This window comes from Heloderma suspectum, chromosome 2 (assembly GCF_057233095.1).
Source record: "Heloderma suspectum isolate Gila_16-S chromosome 2, 16-S_ref, whole genome shotgun sequence".
Lineage (NCBI taxonomy): Eukaryota > Metazoa > Chordata > Lepidosauria > Squamata > Helodermatidae > Heloderma > Heloderma suspectum.
The window spans coordinates 83,985,750-84,011,627 of record NC_139459.1 but is presented as its reverse complement, the minus strand read 5'-3'; the positions used below and the strand labels follow the sequence as shown (position 1 = coordinate 84,011,627).

Below are 25,878 nucleotides of genomic sequence, written 5' to 3'. Positions count from 1 at the left end.
ACAGTTGGTAGCCCTGTGGAGCTTGGAGAATCCAACTGGACCAGGCCCTAATGTTCCATTTGCCTGCTGCTCTCTCCCTCACTTTTTCCTCTACCAGCTCTTACATATCGATGGGTCTCACAATATATTTCTTTCCTCATCTTCCTGCTTTTCTACTTGTATCTTGTCTCTGAGATCTTCTATGTTAAAAGCATTGTTCTCATGCTGCCATGCTACCACCATCCAAATATTGTATCCCCAAAACTCTGTCTTATACATACTGCCACAAAAAGAAAAAAAATCTGTATTCAGTGGCCAATTATCCATTATTTGAATTACTCAGCAAGGCTTATGCTAATGCTGATTGAGTTCATGACTGCATCCAGTCATTTAATGCTGTTACAGCAGAAGCTTGCCAAGTGGTCAGTTGTATGAGCTACTCATTAACCAACTTTACTCGATTCCAGTTCCTTAATTGAAAAGTGATAGTGTCAATCCTATTTAGCTGTTTTGATATAATCAGCCTTAATTTGACATGTGTTACTGGAGAAACGAAGTGGACATTTAACATCCGGTACACAGTAATACTCAGTGTTTTACAGCTTCATTGTAAATTTAGTGCAGTTTTTATAAATGCATATATAACATGTAATAGATTCGGTTTTGCTTTTTGCAGAGAAAATGTGAAGTTATTCTGTTAGTTATTCTCCTCCCCCATCACATCCTAAAGTCTGCTATGTAAGAAGAAAGTACATAGGATCGCACCAGCACAACAACAACTATGCTAGAATGTCGCACATATTTAGCAACTCGGGGCAGGGATGAGAAGAACATGAGAAGAACGCAGTACAGTGGAGGCAAAATAGGGCTGTTGCTCTATTAAGTATAATCCAATCCATGTCAACCAAGCCAGGAAATCCCTTGCACTCCTGCAGTGTTACTCCTACAGGAGTCACATGATTATTTAACTTGGGGTCACCTTACCCGACACCAAACACCAGTGACTCAGAACGAAGGGCCACTTCATATTTATTTTTATTTTATTTTTTATTATTTTTTATTTATTAATTACATTTCTATACTGCCTTAATAGCTGAAGCTTTCTGGGTGGTTCACAACTCTTTTTTTCTCATATGCTATCTGAGCAGTTGGAGCACTTTCCCTACCATCCCTATTCTGAAAGATTAAAGCATTTAGGGCACAATCCTACACATGTTTAAGCAGGAAAATGTCCTACAGCTCTCAGCATGTGGAAATCATGGATGTATTATCCCTTCTATCCATATGGGTAGACACCATTATAGGGGGCACCCTTGATAAGGACACCCCTATGTTCTTATAATTAACTTACTGAATTCTCTCCCACAAGATGTGGTCATGGTTGGGTAGCCAGATGCAAAAGAGGACAGAGTTACTGCACCTTTAACTGTTGAACAGAAGAGGGACATTCAGCAGGTAAAGCTTGCATGAGAAGCTACAACAGCTGAAATGTTTTCTTCTACACAAATCAAAGGTGTAGGCGCCCTGTCCTCTTTTGCGCAACTGGCCACCCTAGGTATACCTCTATTTCCATAGACACACATACATCTCTTTGTTAGCCTCTAATTGGATTGAACCAGTACAGAAATCAAAATTGTTTCTGAAATTATGTGTCCCCATCTCTAACTTATGTGCAACATTTCAAGCATAAAAGCAAAATATATTATTTTGAATATGGAGAAAAGGGAAGCACAATTCAAAATTTGACAACAGCAGGCTACCTGCCTCCTGGAATATATTATAATTGGGAGCAGTAGGGTAATTGCTTTAGGGGTTTTGTGTAGAAAGCTGAGTTGCTGATTGACGTCAACTCCTGAACTTGAATTACTTTTTTAGTGCATATTCCTGCTTGAATCACAAATTAGCAGAAAATTTTATGTCGTTTGTGTGACTGGTGTCTTTCTGAAACAGTACGTCTGTTCGATGTAGGACATATGCACCATGCTGATGTGTTGTTTCTTTCTGTAATACTTTGGGTTTCCATTCATGCACTCATCTTCACCATTTTCGTTTGCATTTGTTATAGTTAGTGTTTAGCTAAAGATGTTTCGTCGTATGTGTGTGTGTAATATATAATATTCACAAAGGGAAATGCTAGAATGTGAGGGCTAAGCTTGTTTTCTTCCTTCTCATATTACTCTACAAGTTTCAAACTGAAAAAGCAGCAGTTAATTAAGGCCTAATGCTATTTTGTAAAGCATGGTCATCCCAACAACAACAACATCTCATTTCCGTTAATATGCTGAAACAGAAAAAGAATTGACAGAAGGATTGTTACAAATGTGTTTTATATCTGGTATGATGTATGTCTTTTTTCCATTTACTAAATGGAAATCAGTGAGATTATCTCCCAGCTTCTGCTTGTGGTCATAATGGAACAAATAGGGGAAATCCATTAAAAATACACTACTGGACATGTTGCAGATGGATAGCAGGATTGCAACTATTTAAATAAATAGATGTAAGCACGTTAAAGTCCCATTGATTTCAATGGATGATTTAAGTTATTTGAATCAAGGAAATGCTAAGTGTGGCTAGATAGCATCACAAGTGTTTCCCGTGTACCTTAGGTAGGGTGACACGACGCAAAAGAGGACACAGCGTACATTCCAGAGCTAAATCCTGAGAAACAAGCTGGTGCAAATGTATCCTAAGCGTATGATTATTCATGATAAAACTGAAACAGAACTATATTACATTTTTAAAATATCGATCCTTTAATATTTATTAGAGCAGTATATTCATATATTTTGTAATTTGAAATCTCAGGAAAATTATAGGAAGTTTCCACGTACCAGATTGGAGTACTTGTTCATCTGACCCAGAAATGTCTATTCCAACTGGGACCGGCTTTCCAGGGTCTCAAGCAGAGAAGGATTTTTCACAGAATCTGCCACCTGCGCCTTTTAACTGGAGATCCCAGTGACTGAAGCTGAACCTTCTGCATGCAAAACAGGTTTTTCACCACTGAGCTATGGTGCCCCACCACTTCCAGATTTGCATGCATTACAGTAGCCCTTAGATTGATACAGCAACGCCTTCAAGCAAAGTTATGCAGCTGACAGAGTTGGATACATTGTGCCCACCCCCGCTTGAGGGCAACCATGGCTGCTGGCACTGCTAGGCATGGCCCCAGCCATTGTACACTCCTGTGGATCCTTGAGGGAGTTGTCTGTCCCATCCATTCCTCTGAGAAAGAGCTGTCCCGCAGTCGTGGGGAGGCGAAGCCATATAACTGTCCCTCTGACTACTCCCCCTGGCTTCAAACTGTATTGATTGGACTGCAAAGCTATGCAGTGGTTAGGGATGTCTGCCACCTAGTGACTGAAGATGATACTTCAGGCTTCAAACACAGAGACACACTTAACTAAAATTAGGGCACAATACTTGCACCCTTGTTGATTGCACCCTTGATTGGAAGCCCCCAAAGTTGGAGGCTTCCAAACATTCAATGCAAGGCAGGAGGAGTGGCGGAAGTGATCTTCACTTCCCCATCCTACATATTTTGCTACAAAGGCTTATAATCCCATCTAGCTATGGCACTTGGGGCAGGGGGAGGCTGGTAGAGGCTCAGGATAGCTCATATCCTGGCCTCTCCGGTCTCCTCTTCCTGCCCATGGCAACGTCCCCTTTTCCCTCTCTCCAAGGTTGATTTTATGACCTCAAAGGGCAGCCAGTGTGGTTCTTTCCATGCTGGCTGTGAGGGGATGGAGGGGAGGTCAGATCTCCGACTTCTCGTGAGGTCGGAGTGCTGTCCCCAACCTTGGAGAGGGGAATCACCAGTATCCTATGGCCACTCAGTGTCTGGAGCCATAGGATTGCTCCCTCCATTAATGTGTTTTGAAAATCAAATAACCCCGAGGTGCACACTCCTAGGGCCCCCTTACTATGCATGCTAAATCTAAGTTTCATGTGCTTGGAGCTATGGCACTGATTAGACATACATTCTGTTTTATTATTATAAACAATAAAAATTAATACGTCTGTGTGAAATGAGAAAGGACCTCACTTGTAATTAAGTCAATAAGTAACATTTAAAGAATTGGTATTTTTATTTTATAATTTATGATTAATTTCCCCCACTGACTAGTAGTCTGCACTTCTGTTTCAACAGAATTGGCTTAGAAGTGTTTTAGGCTTTTTATGGTATATCTTACTCTTACAGAATTATCATCATCATGCAGAACAATCATGCATGGTGAAGTCAGTGCTGAAATCTGTCTTACAGCACAATCCTATAAATGTCTACTCACAAGTCCCATTGAGTTCAATGGCACTCCCAGGTAAGTGTGTATAGGACTGCAGCCTTTCTGCGTGGGTATCCTATTTCTTACCAACAGTGATTCCTGGTTCGCCACTCCTGACTTTTGTTCTGAGAATGGAGAAGGGCTTTCTTGACTCCCTTCTGAAGGCCACTGTGCCCCTGAAAACCTGTTTCTGAGGACTGGGGGACCCTCTGGAACAGAATGACATTTCACAAGGGATGGTTAGACAGGAAGGGAATCACAAGAATTGGGGGGGGGGAATGAGCGGAAGTGCATTTCACCTTGCACAGAACAGCTTTGGATCCAAGCCATAGGTTTCTAGTGCCCTGGTCCACTTAACTTCTCAAGAGACAAGATCACATAGAGATGTTCCAAAACAATGGATGTTTTGTCCATTGCATGCTTGCAGATAGAGGGCTCCTATAGCTAATGATCAAAAGACATAGAATCATAGAATAGTAGTGTTGGAAGGGGCCTGTAAGACCATCGAGTCCAGCCCCCTGCTCAATGCAGGAATCCAAGTCAAAGCATCCCTGACAAGTGGCTGTCCAGCCTCGTCTTGAATGCCTCCAGCGTGGGAGAGCCCACCACCTGCCTAGGTTCCATTGTCCTATTGCTCTAACAGTCAGGAAGCTTTTCCTGATGTTCAGCCGGAATCGCATTGTGCAGCTATTCCGTTATTCCTTAATCAATTTTTTTCTGTTAAGAAAAAAGATGGAAGAAACAGTGGGAAAGCTTGGGAGAGCTACAAATTGAAGACAACATTGTCTGGACTCCCCATAAAATTCTGTGAATTAGGTAGTGTGATTGCATAATAAAGATTCGTCTGGAAGCACCCCATGGGTCAGGATGGCATGATGTACAGGAGATAAACTTTTCAGTCTTTTATTCTGATCGGCCTTCAGTACATTCTGATGCAGAAAGTCAGGTTTTTTTAAAAAAAAAAATGAAATAAATCTTGATGTTCAGCTAGGAAAGCCTTTATTTTCTGGCTGCTTTATACATGACATCTTTCTTACATGGGGGTTGAAAAACATTTTGTACCCACTTGTAAAGGATAAGTATGTGCTTATTTTACCACACATACACATTTTAGGAAGGTGCTTTTCCTAATGTGCAAGGTGCATGTTCCAAACATGCAAAAGATATATGCATCATCTTCTCACATGACTGTACGCAGGTTTTCTTCCCCATACCTATATAGGGGGAAAAAAATCATGTGTGATCTTTGTTTCAGTCTTAGAATAAAATGTTAACAGCACAAACCTATATGTACCTACTCAAAAGTAAGCCCCACTGAATTCAATGGAACTTACTCCCAGGTAAGCGTATATAGGATTGTAATCTAGTCATTTCTGAGATTAGTGCAGAGCGCTAATATAAGCAGGGGCTGAACAAAGGAATATGGAATGCCATTGTGGTTCAGAAGCTATTAAAATGAGAAAGCATGTGAAAATAAAGAGGATGTTAGGAATTTGTGCCTCAGTAAAATAATGTGGCAGTCCTTTGGTGTGTCAAAAGTATCTCAAAACAATGTTTTTTTTTATAAAGATGGCAATCCAAAATTCCAACATTATTTCTCCTCCTTTCAACTATTTTATTAAAAAAACAACAACCATTTTTAGTTGAGGTGAATATTGTTGAAACCTGTCATCTATTGCAAATAGTTACTAGTTTTTGTCCAGTATAAGGAACATACACTATTAAATACACAACATAAGACAACTACACTGCAGCTTTATTTTTCCCCCCTCTGAACATCCTTTGTGCCTGTCATAAGATCATTCAAAGGAAGTTTAAATAGGATGACATTTTTGTGAAAACAATATATTGAGTCAATGTTTTTAAATATATTCAGCTACATTTGATATTTTAGTCTGCAATTCTATACACACTTCCCTGAGAGTAAGTCTTATTGAACTCAACAGGACTTACTTCTGAGTAGACATGTGTAGGGTTGCACTGTAAGAAGTAGAAAACAATTAGTACACACTGATGGTCAAAACAGAGAAAGATAATAGGAAGTAATATCCTGTCCTCCAAATGTTAACTGTAAAATTTCTAGTGTACAAATCTCACCCAGGAAACCACATTTATATAGCTACCCAACCATGTTTAAACTTTTATTATGTTGCATGCACTAGATTGCACAAATCTAATAAATCAACATTAAAGTTTGACCTGACCAGATAAGATCTTATCATGTAGGTCTTTGGTTAATAAAATGTAAGACTTTTTAGAACCGTCCAAAAAATAAAGTGGATCACTGATTGCAGATGGATTAAATCCTTCCTCCACCAAGTGAAATTTTTGTTGCTTGAAAGTTCCTGTAATTTCCATTATTTCCTACAGACAAAAGAAAAAAGATTTATTTTGTTTATGGTTGAAAAATTAAGCTTGTGGAATGAAGAACAAACTATTATACTTGACTCTATAGTGGCATTTCTTGAGCCCTTTATTTCATTGTGGCCTCAGCTTCCACCAAGTGCCCCAGCCAGAGATCTACTACCTTTTCTTTTTTTGGATTTGAGTATCTGCCGACCCCTTATTTGTCAAAGCATCAAGCTTGGAGTTCTGAAGCTTGCATACAGGATCTTTGAGCTAGAATGTATAAATAACAGCTACCCAAATCTGCTCTAATTGGCTGAGCTTTTCAGTCTATAAAATAAAGTTTGAAAACTATAAAACATAACGGTCATTTTACAGAAATCTTGAGTGATAATCTATGATACAAAAGGGCATCTTTTTCGCTCTCGGTAAATAAGTTTCCTCTGAGTCATACAACTGTCACAGACATCAATGACAGAAACGGCCAATTAGTGAATCTGGCTCATCTCTCTACCGAGACAAGATTTATTATCAATATCTGTTTGTGCTTTGCCCAATCTAAAGATATTCCTCAGGAGCCAATAGGGACAACTATGTTTATCTACCACTACAGGAATACATATAGTTACATTTTACTTTGACCCGGTTTTTATTTTCACTGTTATCCTACTGTAGTGCTAGGGGATATCCATAAGAGGTGTACCTGGTCACATTAAAAAGCAATACTTAAGGGCAACATATTTTATTCAAGATATATAAAGTTTTTCAAGATTCAGTTCCAATATGCATCTTTCAGTCTCACTCTGGAGAGCCTTCTTCGGTACCCAGTATCCCACACACTCACCCATGAAATTATTGAATTGTGATTGGTATGAGTTAGGCCCCCAAATATCCTGACTCATGCATTCCCATTGACAAAATCTAAGCCCAAAGATTCAAGGCTTTATGGAGACAGTCGTATGTGTGTATTGTTGCCAGCCTTGGACCGACTCTTGAATCGGAACCCACCATTACAAACATAACTGTATAACGGACTTCACTTTTCAAAGCAGCATGACACGCTAATGTAATTTCTAATGTGCTGTCCATTCCAGACACAGTATCCCTATGTTCCAACCTTTGTTATCTGCAACCCTGAATTTCATTTGTTATTCCCAGCCCATGCTTCTAATCTCTCTAATCCCCTTTTATTATCTTCCATGGGGTACACAACTTTTTCAATTTACTATAATCTGTAGTTTTCATTAGTGTGCGGTATAATTCCAGGTCATTAATGGAGATAGTAAGCAGGACTACTATGAAATACCCCAATAGATAGCTCCCTTGGAAGTCAAGACATATTTTTCAGTATGTGTGGATTCATAGATTGCTGTAGCAATGAAGAGTCTTGAAGACATGTCTACAGTACTTGGTGTACATTACCTGGAGTCTTAAAAACAGCGGACGAGCATAACTGGGCAGATACCTCACCACATATTCATAAAGTTGTTCCAAATCTAAGGACTTATTATGCTTTAAGATGATAGAGGCCATTCCTGCTTTCCCTTCATAACCTGTGGAAAATTATTAAATTATAGGATTAATGCTAAATCCATTCAAAGTTATAGATTTCCAACAATCAACAGAGATATTCAGCATTTCTCACAGTTTAAATGAATTCAAAACATTATAGTTGTTCTTGGACAAAGGAAAGAAGACACTGACCCTATTCCTACTGCAGCTGGGCAGAGCTTAATAGCCAAGGGATAGTTGATCGTGATGTCTGAACTGAGTATTCTGAGTTGTTGGGGGGAGACCCAAGAACAAACGATGAGTTACAACTCTGCGTTGTCTCTCCCACAATTCTTGGTTCAAACATCACAATCAACAACCCAGAGACAGAGCGTCCCTGGGTGCTTAGTGCATTGGGAATGGGCAGGTGGGTCAGAGTCAGCGTGCTCACTTGCTCCTGAGTATAATCAATGGGTAGTTGTGACATGCAAACTGGGCCTTGAGGATGATAATAATAATAATAATAATAATAATAATAATTCAAGGAATGTGGTCACCTGTCCACCCACTGTTTGCTTGAGCTTCTCCCCTTAATCCTTTATCCCAAGAACTGATATGGGCCCCTCCAAGTCATACCTGCCAAAATGAAGCTCAGCTGCTTCAGTTTCCAAGATGGGTTTCCAACACCCATGTTAACTGTGTGTACAGTTTTCCTTTTGCCTTAAGGCTCTTCCAGATGCCAAGACATTCTGGATTTATTAGAGTTAAAGAATGCAGTTTACATTAAATACATTAAATGTGGAAAAAAGAAGTTGCTATCAGCAACTGAAAAAAGAAGTTGCTATCAGCAACTGAAAAAAGAAGTTGCTATCAGCTCCAAAGGAGGAAAAAGACAGGAACAGCATCTTTACGTATATTTTATCTCCCATGAGGAACTAATACCTATAGGATATAGGTATTACTGCTAAATGTTCCTCCGTGGGGCAAATAACAGCTTTGGGAACATTTTAACTGTAAAAATGGCATGAGGAAAGGGTTAACTTACTCTCCTATAGTGCTGTGGTCACAATCCAACTCAAGAATACTTGCAACTTCTTTTTAAACAAATATTTAAAAATGTGGCAGATCCTAATCACAGCTCTCCCTTGTAATGTTAATTTGGCTGTCAGTTCTTTGGGGAAAGGGACCTGTCTGTATGTAACTCTATAAAGCAGGGTGAGCCTCATATGACCCATGGGCCTCATGCATCCTTTGGCCTGTTTCACAGTCCCAGCCTACTCTCAAAGCGCCACCACTGCTGAATTTCTGCTGACTTTTGGAGATGGCAAAAAGGCTGCATTTCCCCTTGAAAACAAAGTGCACAGTGAGTGTGTACCTTGTGTTGATGGGTCTTCCAGGAGCATGCTTTGCCTTTAAGACAAGGTGTATGCTCACCACATGCCTTGTTTTAATGGGGAAATGCAGCTTTTTTGCCACCACTACTATCACGTTACAAAAATTCAGCAGCAATTTGGAAGCAGCAATTTCAGTAGCACGGGGAGGTACAGCCCTAATTTGGGCAAAAATCGGCCTCTGGATTCTCCAAAGTTGTTCACCACTGCTGTAAGTGCCATGTGTATAAATGGCAGTATATAAATAATAGATAATTATTAAATAATAGAGTTCTGTAAATTAAAAAAGTCACAATTGGGTGGCTGGCTGGCTTGTCCATTATTCCTGAGAGATGATCACCCACTTGGTGGCTTGCTGTGGCTTGCTTCTCGCTTAGAAGTGTCAAACCAATTGGGATAAGCACACTGGTGAAGATAAATAATATCCCCTCAAAATCTGATATTATTCTATCTATCCTGCATGGGAAGCCTCTTGAATGAGTGAGACTACTGCAGTTCCTTGCCTTTTCCAGGACTAGATATTCATAGTGGAGCTTAAGGCCATTTTTACTGTTCAGATATACATGTGGTCTGGCATGTGTATATATTATTTGTAGTTTAGCAAGGTCCATGAATTTGTGCCTGAATTGGTGGCAACACTATAGTATCCTATAGTGTCTATAGATATGAGAATTTAGGTCTGAAACATGTCTGTTTCTATATAAGCCTATACACACATGCACGCGCACGCACACTCTCTCTCTCTCTCTCTCTCAGACACACACACACACACACACACCTTTAAACATACTAGACCATTTTATACACTAGACCACTGAAGAAGAAGAAGAAGACGACGACGACGACGACAATGACGATGACATGTTAGTGCTGTGCTGAAATTTTCTCCCACATTTTTTCCGACCATTCTCATTTGATCTGATAGAAAATAAATTGCTTTTGAAAAGCAATTCAATTGTGAAGAAATTTTGGAGAAATTCTCATGGGACGAGTGCAGGGTTCTTGTGCTTATCTTACTGAGGAGGTTGCTGAGGAGTGTGTTCACATGTCCTGTTTTTCATTGTACAATCATCTTTCTGGTAGCCGGTAGCTTCCCCGGCTTCCTGCTCTTCAATTAAAGCCCAGGGGAAGACATCATGAGGTAATTCTTCCCATAGGGCTATTTCAGATCAGGAAGCACAGGCAGCCTGAGAGCTGCAGAGCAATGAGGAGATAGAGCTGCAGAGCAACAAAGAACACACACAGCACCTCCGGCCACCTCAAAGGGATTAGGTAAGCTCAAAAAATCACAAAAATGAATGACAAAACACCCTAAGAATGAGGCAGAACAATGGAAGCCTCTTTTATGGAGGAAAAAAACTTTCAGTAAATTGGAGGACAGATTTTGGTTCAGTGCTAGCTCCATCTCTTCCCTGGAGATAGATGTGTGCTAAACATATGCACATTTCAAGGCAGAGCAAGGACTGAGTGGGGAGACATAGGCAAATTTCAAGGGACAAAGGTGAGGCAGATCACTAAAAATATGCAAATTTCATGGCAGAGCAATAAAATGAAGGGGAAAATTATGCAAAATTCCTAATAGTGGATGTTCACCGAAAATAAAAGTAATAATTCAGGACACTCTCCGGTGTCCTTTATTTAAGATTTTATGAAAAAATGTAAAAATCTATTCTGAGGTGAGAGCACTGAGAAAGGATGAGGGGCTAGCGAGATCTGAGGAGCAGCAGAGGTTTTCATCAATCTTGCCAGGCGATTCTCCAGCTGTTCCTGACAAGCCACAATGAAATTGCCTTGGTGGGTTGAGACATCTCAACAAGCCACCCTAAAGAGCCCTACTACAAGCCATGGATTCTCAGGTTGGCTTGTATGCAAGAACAACCCATGATGGAAAAACCATCTGGGTTCTGATGTCACACTAAGCCACCCTGCAACCACCCAAGATAGCAACCCACCATGGCTTAGTGTGATGTGCGAACCAGGTCGCTGTTAACAACAAATGCAATCTCCCCCCCGCCCTGTAAAACTTCATCTGGAGCAGACTATCACCTCTGGAAATAGCTAATATTGCATGTATACCTTTTAAAGAAGAGCAAAATAAGCTGCACACAAAACCAACACAGACTTGTACTGCAACTTCCAACTAGAAAACTGGCGTACATCTTATCTGTTCGGTGCCTTATGCTTCCCATTTATTGTAGGTTTTCTAAACAAATATTTTACTCTGATATTTAAAATAATTAAAAATAAAATGGGTCACAAGTTATATTATTTACATTTTAGTATTGTGTGGGGTTAAGTTGTTTAGGGCGCAATCCTATGGCTGGTAGACAGCGGCTGGATGACCATAGTATTATTCAGTTTTTGGGAATCAACCAACCTCGGAGCCTGCGCTCTGAGGTCAGTTCCCAGAAAACCAACTCCCTGCCCCCTCCCCCGCTGCCTTGTAGGCAGTGTGGATTGTCCTCAGGTCCGCACTAGGAACAGCAGCACAGAGCAGGAGTAAAGGGGGTGTTCCCGGGGGCAGGGAGAGGAAGGAACCTTGGAAGGGCTGATACGATGCTTCCTATGTGTCCTCTGGCAGGGGCCCCCCACCCACTCCGAAGCGCTGCAGCTAGACAGGTGAAATCAGCTGTCTAGCTACAAATGTAAAAGTCATTTCATTTGTGAGTGGGCCTTCTTTTCTTTGTAAAACATCACACAGTTTCCACCTCCCCCACCCCACCCCACCCCACCCCATCCCAGACTCCTTAAGTTTGCAATTCTATACAATGGGTTCACTTTATTTACAAAATGGAACAAGAATATTTTCTTACCTTGCACAAAAACCCCATAAACATTGGCTTCCTGTATGAAATCCAACATACTAATGACATCAGAAACATCAGTAGTTGCAACATTCTCCCCTTTCCATCTAAAATGAAAAATGTGCAGATATGTATGTATATATAAAAGCTCATTAAAAACTCATAAAAGCTCTCAACTCTAGTTTAAATTTTTAACTGATTATAGAAAGATATTAAGCTCTCATTTCTTTTAAGGACAGTTCTCTGCAAAACAGACATTTTGCTTCAATTGGGATTTTCATTGCATTCAGATATAATGATAAACTATGGTTTATATACATGAATAAACCTCAGGCTCATGCACACTCTTCTACTCCTCCTCCATCATAGCTGCAAGGAGAGCTTTTACCTTTTACCTTTTCCCATTTTTCAGTTAATTGCAGTTTAGGCATTACATCCAAGCCCTAAACTACTACTAATCTTAACCATTTTTTAAAAAAACATGCCAATTTCATAGACAAAGGTTTGAAGTCAGCTTGTTTTGATTAAACACACTGTGTCTGTGTTTGGACATAACACTAAACTGCAGTTAGTTAAAAAGGAAAACAAAAGCTTCCTATTTCCTCCACACAGCCATGCCAGAAGAGAGGGGTGGGAAGAATGTGTGAGTCTAAAGCCCACCACACTTGTTCATGTAACAATCTATCCAAATGCTTTGAGTTAAACATCTTGGGGAATGCAGCTTACAAAGGTATGCTATGCATGTAGTTGTTTTTGCTATATTAATTAATTTGTAAACGTCAAAGCAAAATGTAGCCATAATGAATTCCTGTGTTTTTAGTCTGCAAATATATTTTGTTTTTTACTCCCTTTGCTTTTAATTCTGAGGATCTTTTTTCTTGTAAAATATTTCCCAAGACAGAAAAAAAAGGTTGCGGTCAGTGGCTTGTTAGCAAAAGCATTACATGAAAATCTAAGTCTTCTGGACCATATAGGGCACAGTGTGCAGAGATAGAAAGTGAATGCAACATTATAGTCTCTCTTGCATAACTCAATGAAGCCATAAGCTATGCCGTGCAGGGCCACCCAAGACGGACAGGTCATGGCAGAGAGTTCTGACAAAATGTGGTCCACTGGAGAAGGAAATGGCAACCCACTCCAGTATTCTTGCCAAGAAAACCCCATGGAACGTATCACAAGGCTAAAAGAGATGACGCCGGAAGATGAGCCCCTCAGGTCGGAAGGTGTCCAATATGCTACTGGGGAAGAGCAGAGGGTATTTCCAAGTAGCGCCAGAAAGAGTGAAGCGGCTGGGCCAAACCCAAAAGGACACTCAGCTGTGGATGTGTCTGGTGGTGAAAAGAAAATCCGATGCTGTAAAGAACAATATTGTTTAGGAACCTGGAATGTCAGATCAATGAATCAAGGTAAGCTGGAGGTGGTCAAACATGAGATGGCAAGATTGAACATCGACATCTTGGGAATCAGCGAACTAAAATGGACAGGCATGGGCGAATTTAATTCAGGTGACTATCATATCTACTATTGTGGGCAAGAATCCCTTAGAAGAAATGGAGTAGCACTCATAGTCAACAAAAGGGTGGGAAAAGCAGTACTGGGGTACAATCTTAAAAATGATAGAATGATCTCAGTACGAATCCAAGGCAAACCATTCAACATCACAGTAATTCAAGTCTATGCCCCAACCACTGAGGCCGAAGAAGCTGAGGTTGATGGGTTCTATGAAGACCTACAACACCTTCTAGAACTAACACCAAAAAAAGATGTCCTCTTCATCATAGGGGATTGGAATGCTAAAGTAGGAAGTCAAGAAATCACCGGGATAACAGGCAGGCATGGCCTTGGTGTACAAAATGAAGCAGGACAAAAGCTAATAGAGTTTTGCCAAGAGAACATGCTGATCATAGCAAACACTCTTTTCCAACAGCACAAGAGGCGACTCTACACATGGACATCACCAGATGGTCAATATCGAAATCAGATTGATTATGTCCTTTGCAGCCAAAGATGGAGAAGCTCCATACAGTCCGTAAAAACAAGACCTGGAGCTGACTGTGGCTCAGATCATGAGCTGCTTCTTGCAAAATTTCGGCTTAAATTGAAGAACGTCGGGAAAACCACTAAACCGTTCAGGTATGACCTAAATCATATCCCTGATGAATATACAGTGGAGGTGAGGAATAGATTTCAGGGATTAGACCTGATAGAAAGAGTGGCTGAGGAACTATGGACGGAGGTCCGTAACATTGCTCAGGAGGCAGCAACGAAATCCATCCCAAAGAAAAGGAAATGCAAGAAAGCCAAGTGGCTGTCTGATGAGGCTTTACAAGTAGCTGAGGAAAGAAGGGAAGCGAAAAGCAAGGGAGAAAGGGGAAGATATACCCAACTGAATGCAGAGTTCCAGAGAATAGCAAGGAGAGACAAGAAGGCCTTCTTAAATGAACAATGCAAAGAAATCGAGGAAAACAACAGAATGGGAAAGACTAGAGATCTCTTCAAGAAAATTGGAGATCTCAAGGGAACGTTTTGTGCAAAGACGGGCATGATAAAGGACAAAGAAGGCAGGGACCTAACAGAAGCAGATGAGATTAAGAAGAGGTGGCAAGAATACACAGAAGAACTATACAGGAAAGATCTGAATGTCCCTGATAGCCATGATAGCGCGGTCACTGAACTTGAGCCGGACATCCTAGAGAGTGAAGTCAAGTGGGCCTTAGGAAGCATTAGTAACAACAAAGCTAGCGGAGATGACAGTATTCCAGCCGAGCTATTTAAAATCCTAAAAGATGATGCTGTTAAAGTGCTGCATTCAATATGCCAACAAATCTGGAACACTCAACAGTGGCCACAAGACTGGAAAAGGTCAGTTTACATTCCAATTCCAAAGAAGGGCAACGCCAAAGAGTGTTCAAACTACCGCACAATTGCGCTCATTTCACATGCCAGCAAGGTGATGCTCAAAATCCTACAAGCTAGGCTTCAGCAGTATGCGAACCGAGAACTACCGGAAATACAAGCTGGGTTTAGAAGAGGCAGAGGAACTAGAGATCAAATCGCCAACATTCGCTGCATCATGGAGAAAGCAAGAGAATTCCAGAAAAACGTCTATTTCTGCTTCATTGACTATGCTAAAGCCTTTGATTGTGTGGATCACAACAAACTGTGGCAAATTCTTAAAGTGATGGGAGTACCAGACCACCTTACCTGTCTCCTAAGAAACCTGTACGAGGGTCAAGAAGCAACAGTCAGAACCAGACATGGAACAACCGATTGGTTCAAAATTGGGAAAGGAGTACGACAAGGCTGCATATTGTCACCCTGCTTATTTAACTTATATGCAGAGTACATCATGAGAAATGCCGGGTTGGATGAATCAGAGGTCGGAATTAAGATTGCTGGGAGAATTATCAACAACCTCCGATATGCAGACGATACCACCCTAATGGCAGAAAGCGAAGAGGATCTCAAGAGCCTCTTGTTGAGGGTGAAAGAGGAGAGTGCAAAAGCTGGTTTGAAACTCAACATTAAAAAAACGAAGATCATGGCATCTGGCCCCATCACTTCCTGGCATATAGAAGGGGAAGAAATGGAAGCAGTGACAGATTTTACTTTCTTGGGCTCCAAGATCACCGCAGACGGTGACTGTAGCCCTGAAATTAAAAGACGCTTGCTCCTTGGGAGGAAAGCTATGGCCAACCTAGACAGCATAGTAAGAAGCAGAGACATCACCTTGCCGACAAAGGTCCGTCTAATCAAAGCTATGGTTTTCCCAGTAGTAATGTATGGCTGTGAGAGCTGGACTATAAGGAAGGCTGAGCGCCGAAGAATTGATGCTTTCGAACTGTGGTGCTGGAGAAGACTCTTACGAGTGCCCTGGACTGCAAGGAGGTCAAATCAGTCCATCCTAAAGGAAATCAACCCTGACTGCTCATTGGAAGGACAGATAATGAAGCTGAAGCTCCAATATTTTGGCCACCTAATGCGAAGAGAAAACTCCCTGGAAAAGACCCTGATGCTGGGAAAGACTGAAGGCAAAAGGAGAAGGGGACGGCAGAGGATGAGATGGCTAGATAGCATCACGGATGCAATGAATATGAACTTGAGCACGCTCCGGGAGAGAGCGCAGGACAGGAAGGCCTGGCGTGCTATGGTCCATGGGGTCACGAAGAGTCGGACACGACTGAACGACTGAACAACAACAACTCTTACACACATACACATACTACACAGACTGATTAGATTATATTGCTGACCTGAATGTATCCCCAGTTCTGTCCCAAAAGTAAAGAAAATTATCTTGATCTTCAACCATTAGATCTCCTGTATTAAAATAAAAATCTTCTTCCTTAAACACACCACAGAGTAACTTCTTTTCCGTTTCTTTTTTATTCCCAGCGTAGCCAAAGAATGGATTCTTTGAGTTCACTTTGGATATTAAAAGTCCAGGCTCACCTATGCATAAAATTGTACAGAGGAACATAGGTACAAGTTAGCTCAGTATAAATCTGCATTACTTTACCAAGTTGTTTGAAGATAGGCTATTAGAGTGACAGTCCTTAACCCACTTATCTGATAATAAGCCCTACTGATCTCAAAGGGACTTACTTCTGAGTAGACATGAAGAGGACTACATGGTAAAACACAGCATGCCTCTTGAAGCATGGTTCCAAGGAGCTAGCAACAAAGGTGGGTGAGTGGGTGTGATGGATGTGTATGTGAGCTTCTATTGCATTGCCTCTTTTGCAAGGAAATGAATCCACAGGTCAAAAAGCATGATAAACCACTCCATAAGATCTTCAAGGGAATGAGGGGATAAAGAAGACTTTATTCTGTCCTAAGCTATTACAGCTCTATTATGGCATGGCCATAAGCAGACTATAGGTACCATGCATTCTCCAGAACCCTCATCCAGATATATTGGAAACCGATAAAATGATATGACCCAGATACCCTCTTACTATACATTGGAAAACTATTGGAAAAGTGGATACTGTGTGCTTTTGAAATAAACAAACCGTCTTCGTAAACGGAATCAAATTGTTCTGGCTGCTTTGATTGTAGGGAAGTTATGAAATTGTGCCACAACATGTTTAGAACCTAAAGGTTCTCTCTCATTCAGGAGATCAAACACAGTTATTTCAAAAATGCCCTAGCTGGGCAATTGCAAGGTATTGGGAAGTTGCCAAGATTAGGTTTAAAACAATACAAGTGAGACGTGCAGCAAAATGTTGCAGTGTGTCTTCCTTCCTAAAAGGAGTGCTCCTGTTCAGGGTTCCAGACAGCCATTTCCTCCAAGCTGGGCATTCCACTCTTGCACGCCCGCATACACATACACACACACACGCACACGTATCATTTTTAAGTGTCACTCAACATTCCGTCGTACTCAGCATGCTCGGTCTTCTCTCTTAAAGACTTTTGTACTTCTTCAAACCACAGGTTCTGCCAAAAATGCTGATACCTCCCTCTTGTTTGTCTTGTTGGCACTCACTACCTGGGTTTGCAATTCCAAGGAGTAATAAATGTATTGTGGGTAAACATTAAAGTTAGGAAAGTTTTTAAGAACCCTTCAACATGTAGCACATATCTGAAAGGGAAAAAATGTGCATATTCTATGTTTCACAGAAAGGGTCAGAGGTTTCTGACTAGTTTGATGAAGTATTCCTACGGAATAAAACACATAAACCACCAAGATGATAAACTGAGCACAATCTTAACTAGGGATGCCTGAGAAATCTGGAATGGATTCAAATGAATTCAGATTGCTATGAATCTGAACTGCAGGTTATGCAGCGTAGTAGCTTTTTCCAAGTGGCACAGATTCTGTGGACTTGCAGAACAATTTTTTTTTACTTTGGGTGGGGGGATTTGTGCAAATTTACACTTGTGCTAATGTGCACCTCTGCTAAAGCACATTAGTGCTAATGCACGCTTGCACAAGTGGAACGACAATTTTGTCCATCACTTAAAAAAAAATCTGATTCTGTCAACGAGCGGACGATGCAATGAGAGATGCTGGGCAATCCACAAAACACAGATGGAACAAAATCCATACATCCCTAATCCTACCCCTCTGTCCACAGTGTGGATGGTTGGGGAGTATTACTATGGTGCATTCGTGGCTCTTCTTTTATAAGGAATTATAATAGCTCTCAATTAAACAAGAAACAAAGTAGTTTCACAGTATGGCCACCAGATGGCAGCAGTGGCAAGACATTAATAAACAATCTTGGCAACAGCAACACATTTAAAAATTCTGGATGCTTTAACAGCAAATGAAAATTAGCAGTATCTGTACAAAGTGGATGTATAAAGACCTTAAATCAGGGCAACAGTAAGGAAGTTATATACTAATGACAGCATGGACATTATATGGTAGCTCAGGTAAGGCATTTAAAATATGAATTATATAAAAACAAGCAACATAAGATTAAGTCTGTTTCCTTGTTTAGTGTGCAAGGAGACATAAAAAAGACATAAAACTGCACAAGTGGAAATGTGGACTCCCTAGAATCTGGTGTTCATCCTGATGAAGCTGGATGGGCTGTCAGAATATTGATTCATTCTGGACTAAATGAGAACCAAGTAGATCAGACCTACACCCAGTCATTTAATTAAAATTGTAAAATTAAAATTGGAAACTACCCTTCACCCAGCACATTGCCACTTTAGCTGGAAGTTGCAGTCTTTCATTTTAAGGTTTTATTATTATTTGGTTGAAACTGTCCAAATCGAACTTTATACAAATACTGCAGTAGTTGTAATGACATTAACAGTGCATTTCTCTATGTATCTATTCACAAGTAAATCCCATTGAGTTCAGTGGGCCTTACTCCCAGATAACTGTGTATAGAATTGCAGCCTGAATTACATAGTTTGTGAGATCTCCCTATTCTGGTAGATTAAGTTCAATCATTAGTATAATGGGCAAAGAAATCCTATGGTCCTTGAAAGAGTATCTCAGGGAGCATAGGATATGGTGGATTCCCACATTCAAGGCCGTAGACATGGCTATGACCTCAGCAGGGGGAATCCAACATCAGACCATTCCCCCTTGCAGCAACATGACAGCAACTGTTCCTCTGAAGTCACAACAGCGCCCTGGGAGGAGCTCAAAGAAGGCGAAAAGGGGGTGGGATGTTGGGAAGGGAGAGGAGTGGATCCACAGAATCCTAGAGATTCTCCATTGCCATCCCCATCCACCGCCATTAAGTCAGCTACGTGGGTTCAGAGGCCCATCTGCGTTTTTTTCCCCCCTAGGCAGAATGGGAGGTTAACTTGCCTCCATGGTTCCTCCCACCATGCCTGACTCTTGCCAGCAGGGCTTTGGACAGATGAGGGCACCAATCTCTAAAACATTATTATAGAACTGCAAAGTATTTTGCTGATATTCCATATCCTTCACCACTACATAGCATCCTTGTTAGAAGCAGCTATGTGTGTATATGAGACGGCCATTCTCCCTTAAAGCTTTAAAGTTTTTCTCTAAAACCATTAGGGCTAGAAACCTCCCTCTTTAAAACATTAAAGCTAAGATCCTCAACATTCTGAGTGACACAGCTTGATGCTGAGTTCCCTACTCATACCAATAGGCAACAGGATTATTCCCCTGCTGCCTAAAATGACATAGCCTGTACTACAGTTTGTGGTCTTAACTTGAAGTTTGGAAAACAGAGTAGATATTTTCAGCTATTGGTCCTTTCCACATCTACTGTTGCTTCTGCAGTTACCCACCACTACCATTGCTGTGACCACATCCCAAACCAACTGAAAACACATCCCCAAATGTTTTCATTTAAATTAGGTATCAAGTATACTTGCAGACTCTGCAGGGACTCTCTCAACCTGGAAAAAGGCAAAATGGGAAGGGCAGTGATGTAAATAGGTATGGGCACACCTATGGATGTCAGCAGGGTGTAGCCATAGCCATTGACTTCATCTGGCCTGCTGAGAGCCCCATGGGGGGCAGTTTGATTCCTCCACCTAAAACCTGTTCCCCACCATTCTGCAACACTTATTGCCATCAAAATGCATGATAAAATTTTGATAGGATTCTTACCTGTCTTAACTCTTTCACACCATCCATTTTTATTTCTGATTGGCTCTTCATTTTGAAAATCATACTTAATCAAGTCAAAAGGGAAAAAGAGCTTAAAATAGAAAGAAAAATGGGCTCAGTAATGTTTAGAGAGCGACATCTGGTGGCAGCACTCAATAATGTATATTAAATGACGCATTCCATTTAATTCTTATATGCATCTAAAAGTTGGAAAATATTTAAAATGTTGGACACCAACTAGCTATAAAATATAATATAGTCATACACCACTTTTTAAAATGCCAACATGGCTACCAAATTATACCAAAGATGTTTATATTTCAAAACTTTCATAGTTGCTAAATCATAAAATTAAAAAAATGTTAAATCAACACAAAAATGAAGAAATAGGAGAAATGGTGAAAGTCAAGAAATAGATCACCAGTTAATGAGTTAATTGTAGGGACTGACATCCTCACATTGTATTTGCATGTGTTCTTAAACATCAAAGTAGCTCATGATAATGTCTTTACAACAGGGTTCCCCAACCTGGTCCCCTCCGAATGTATTGGACTGCGATCCCTTCATCCTCTGGCTAATTCCCCTGGCTAATGACGATTTTATTTGTAATCCAATCCATTCAGTATGACCGTTTGAAGGAATCCATGTCTGTGTATCTCTGTAAAACAGCATAACTGCTATGTTCATCTCTAAAGCTGCAACCCTAAACACACTTATTAGGGGGTAAGCCCCACTGAACACAATGGGACTTTTGTTTGAGGAAACATACATACAATCAGGACCAGAAATATTGGAACAAGGATAACTGTTTTGGCAGTTGGCCTCTGTACACCACCACATTGAAGTTGAAAGGAAACACACCCAGATGGGAGCGAAGTCAGGACTTTCAGCTGTAATTCAAGGGGTTTGACAAAAGTGAGGCACTAACCATTCAGGAAATACAGCCAGTGGCAAACACCCCCCCCCCCATCGTTGGTGGCTCATAAGTAATGGAACAAATGGCTGACAAGCAGCTGCATGGCCAGATGTGGCCTGTTTCCTGGGTACCCCATGACCAATCAAGCAGATAAAAGGCCTGGAGGTGGTTCTGAGTGTTACATTTGCATTTGGTAGCTGTTCACTGGAACTCCCAACATGAGGCCCAAAGAGGTGTCCATGTGAGTGAAGGAGGCCATCATTAGGCTGAGGAAACAACATAAACCCTTCGAGAGAGATAGCAAAAACAGTGGGAGTGGCCAACACAACAGTTTGGAACATCCTGAAAAAGAAGGAATTAACTGGCAAGCTCAGCAATAGCAAAAGGCCTAGAAGATCACGGAAGACAACTAAAGTGGATGACCACAGAATTCTGCTCATGGTGAAGAGGAACCCTTTCACAACATCTAGCCAGGTCAAGAACACTCTTGCGGAGGTAGGCATGTCATTGTCAACATCTACAGTCAAGAGATGGCTTTATGAATGTAAATACAGAGGCTTCACAACAAGGTGCAAACCACTGGTAATGCTCAAGAACAGACAGGCCAGATTAGCCTTTGCCAGCAAACACCTAAAAAAACCTGCCCAGTTCAGGAATAAGATTCTTTGGACTGATGAAACTGAGATTAACTTGTACCAGAATGATGGGAAGAGAAAAGTATGGAGAAGGAACAGCTCATGATTGAAAGCATACCACATCATCTGTCAAACATGGTGGAGGCAGTGTTATGGAATGGGCATGTATGGCTGCCAATGGAACTGGGTCACTGGTGTTTATTGATGACCTGACTGTTGATAAAAGCAGCAGGATGAATTCTGAAGTGTATAGGGCTATACTTTCTGCTCAGATTCAGCCGAATGCTGCCAAACTGATAGGACGCTGCTTCATATTGCAGATGGATAATGACCCCAAACATACAGCAAAAGCTACCCAAGAGCTTCTCCAGGCGAAGAAGTGGGATGTTCTTCACTGGCCAAGTCAGTCACCTGATCTCAACCCAATAGAGCATGCTTTTCACTTACTGAAGACAAGACTGAAGGCAGAAAGACCCACAAACAAGGAGCAGCTGAAGGCAGCTGCAGTAAAGGCCTGGCAAAGCACCTTGAGGGAGGAAACTCAGCATTGGGTCATGTCCATGGGTTCCAGACTTCAGGCAGTCATTGACTGCAAAGGATTTTCATCTAGGTATTAAAGGCGATCCTTAAGTTCGAAATGTTGTTGGTTTGTTCCATTAGTTATGAGCCACCAACGATGGGTGTGTGTGTATGCCACTGGCTGTACTTCCTGAATGGTTAGTGCCCCACTATTGTCAAACCCCTTGAATTACAGCTGAAAGTCCTGACTTTGCTCCCATCTGGGTGTGTTTCCTTTCAACTTCAATGTGGTGGCGTACAAAGGCCAACTGCCAAAACAGTTATCCTTGTTCCAATATTTCTGGTCCTGACTGTAGGTTTGCAATGTAAATCCATTAGAATCTGTGTGATATAGTCAACAAGTGGGACCTTCAACAGAACGTTGCAGTACATCCTTCTTCTATCCTGTTCCTGTTCAGGGTTCCAGCCAGTCATTCCCTCAGAGCAGAGCATTCCACTCCTCTCCTGTTTTTCCATGTTTATTTTCCTGACGCTCAACATTCCATTCAATACTCATTGGGCTGGTTTTTCGGGTATGGCCCCCTTTGGGATAAAAATGTACAGGTTTGGGGGGTTCTGCAAACTTGGGGGTTCCCCCAAGCATGCTGGTAATTCCCTCCTGTTTCTCAGTGAACCCAGTCTGGTTCCATTTCTGTTGGCATTCACAACCTGTGTTTACTATTAGGTGACAAAATGTATTCCTGATCGGCATACTGTTCTCCCAAGAGGATGCAGGTCTATTACCTGTTGCAGCATGTGCTTTATTTATTAAGCCATACCAATGAATCTAATCACTTGAAAGACTGAAACAATTCTGTTTGGAAAGCTCACATACTTCCAGAATTGTAACTGTTTTCCAAAATCAGAAAACTTCTTTCCCCTCCTACTTTTCATTTCACTAAAATCACTGTGTCTGCATTATCATCTTGTTGAGAATCTTTTTGTAGTACAGTTAGGAAATGAGTTTCAATAATGTGTTCCAAGAAACATAATATGATAGGACCAGAGACATGAAACACGTCTTTCCAGATGTAAAAGCACAAAAGCTTCCAGCCTGTTCGTTGTTTACTAAGTGGTAAGGCACCCCCCTGCACAGCATTGTGAAAGCTTTTGGCTATCCACTCCCTCCTTAATAGCTGCTGCTCCAACAGCTGCAGCTTGTACTTGTTACCCCCTTCCTCTGATGAGGTTCTTTTGCCAGGGTTGGAGTTGCAGGACCAAATGGAGGATAGATTACAGAAGAGTTTAAGAAATGTAACTTCTGCTGAACTTCAGATGCCAGCACAACCGTTTTTTAAAAAGAATATGGAAGCCATGTAGGGGGTTGAGAGGAAAGGATTGATTCCTCCATAGCCATACTCCCTCTTACTAGGGTCAGGATTGGAAAGCAAAGTAGGTGTCTGTTAGCAGGGACATCGCGTCTTCCCAGCAACAGCAAATAGCAGCAGCTTGAGTGCTGAACAAATGTGGTCCTACTGGAGCTGATGCACTACCTGGGGAAAGACATCTAGATCGTCTCACACTAGATATTCTTCTCTACTAACAAGACATTGAAGTGCTGTCCAATTCTAATACAGCAGTAGAAGCTATTAAACAGTGACCATATAAATGTAAATGTTTAGTAACAGTGAGGCATGTAACTGTGTACAAAACCTAGCATGCCACTGGTGCTATATAAATGTTTAAAAGTAGTAATAATAGTACTTGGTTAATCAAAGTGAACCAATGGAAAAGTATTTTTTTGTCAAGGGGTGTTGATTTACATACAGCACAGTGCAGAATAGCTTAGGAGTGGCTTCTTCTTTATTAAAGCAAGTAGCTTCTCTTAAAGAATTCAGGTTGTCTTATATAAACTGAATAAAATAACTTTTATTTCTCTATCTAGGAAAACTAATTTATTTTTCCCACCGTTTCTTTTTTATTTACATTGCCTCAATTAAAAAAAATAAAAAGCAGGAACTAGTCTTTGCATTAGAAGAGTGGACACAATACTCTATTGTTTTTTCACTTGAAATATAATAGTTATTAAAAACTCAAGAAATCAAATTCCCAAATGGTATAAAAATGATACAGCTCCCACTGCAATCTATTAAGTGTCTCCTGGCTGCTGTTAATCTTTTCAAATGAACAAATGGCAGTGAACACTTTAATTCATAGAAAGCCTCTGCTGACATAAACTAACATTCCCAGATGGGAGTTGACTAACCAACTAATAGAATAAAAAAGGAAATAATGCTTCTTGTATTTCTGCTTTAATGTAACAGTAAAGTAAAATGTAGCGTGATTGAATTGTACCATCAGCTATTCAGTTTTAAGAGTGGGACACTACAATATATAAAAAACAGATATGACTCCGAACTCCCAACAAGAAGAAGCGCTGCCCAAGCCAGTATCCTCAAGAAAAAGAGGAAAATGGTTGGTATGTACATGGAATCGTTTATCATTACATCTGGACATACTCAGTGTTTTCATAATGCACCGCAACGACTGTTGTTTCATTTAGTCACCACAGAGATGCCCAGGGAAAAGAACCAACTCTTTAGAAAACACTTCCGTTCCAAACCACAGATGGACTCCTCATGCAAACTGGTTAACTCATGTCATAAGAGACAGGACAATAATACATTTATTTTATGTGAGTGGAAAAGAGGGGCTGGGTCTTTTTTTGAAATGTAAAGAATTTAAATTGTATTAACATAGGAATAGCTCTTATTTTAATACAAGCTACACAACCTTCTAAACGGATATGATTAAATACACATTTAAAAAAATACAAGCATTTTGGAAGTGATCCTGCACCCAATGAGCGTGCTGTTCCCTATTACAATGATAGGAGTTGCCTGCAACAATACATATTTTTTTTTAAAGCAACATAGTAAAGATTAAGAGAAATCACGTAGTGCTTAATGAGCCAAACACAGGAACTACATTATAGATATAAATATATATAGCTATTCTCTCTCTCTCTAGCAGGGGACTGGAAACAAAGCCCTATGAAGAGAGACTGAAAGAACTGGGCATGTTTTGCCTTGAGAAGAGAAGGTTGAGGGGAGATGTGATAGCACTCTTCAAGTACTTGAAAGGTTGTAATAGAGAGGAAGGCCAGGATCTCTTCTCGATCATCTCAGGGTGCAGGACACGGAATAATGGCCTCAAGTTACAGGAAGCCAGATTCCGGCTGAACATCAGGAAAAACTTCCTGACTGTTAGAGCAATATGACAATGGAACCAATTACCTAGGGAGGTGGTGGGCTCTCCCACACTGGAGGCATTCAAGATGAAGCTGGACAGGGATGTCAGGGATGCTTTGACTTGGATTCCTGCATTGAGCAGAGGGCTGGACTCGATGGTCTTGTAGGCCCCTTCCAACTCTACGATTCTACAATTCTAGAACAGCCTTCCCCAACCTGCCT

At 40.9% G+C, this 25,878-nt stretch overlaps 1 protein-coding gene across 2 annotated transcripts in view; it reads right to left on the bottom strand.

The window, feature by feature from the left end:
* Positions 1 to 2,714: 2,714 nt before the first annotated feature.
* The window catches only part of SLC27A6 (solute carrier family 27 member 6), a 46,107-nt gene continuing 22,943 nt past the window's right edge, over positions 2,715 to 25,878 (bottom strand). The window contains exons 6-11 of one of the 2 annotated variants that reach the window (XM_084833997.1): positions 20,357 to 20,447; positions 16,551 to 16,749; positions 12,307 to 12,404; positions 8,034 to 8,164; positions 6,470 to 6,629; positions 2,715 to 5,479 (exon numbers count right to left, since the gene is read on the bottom strand). In XM_084833997.1, coding sequence (XP_084690123.1) covers positions 5,376 to 5,479; positions 6,470 to 6,629; positions 8,034 to 8,164; positions 12,307 to 12,404; positions 16,551 to 16,749; positions 20,357 to 20,447 — 783 coding nt within the window. In that variant the 3' untranslated portion in view covers positions 2,715 to 5,375. Of the gene's footprint in view, positions 5,480 to 5,865; positions 6,630 to 8,033; positions 8,165 to 12,306; positions 12,405 to 16,550; positions 16,750 to 20,356; positions 20,448 to 25,878 lie in introns of those variants that run through there. The other variant, XM_084833998.1, reaches the window with a different exon arrangement.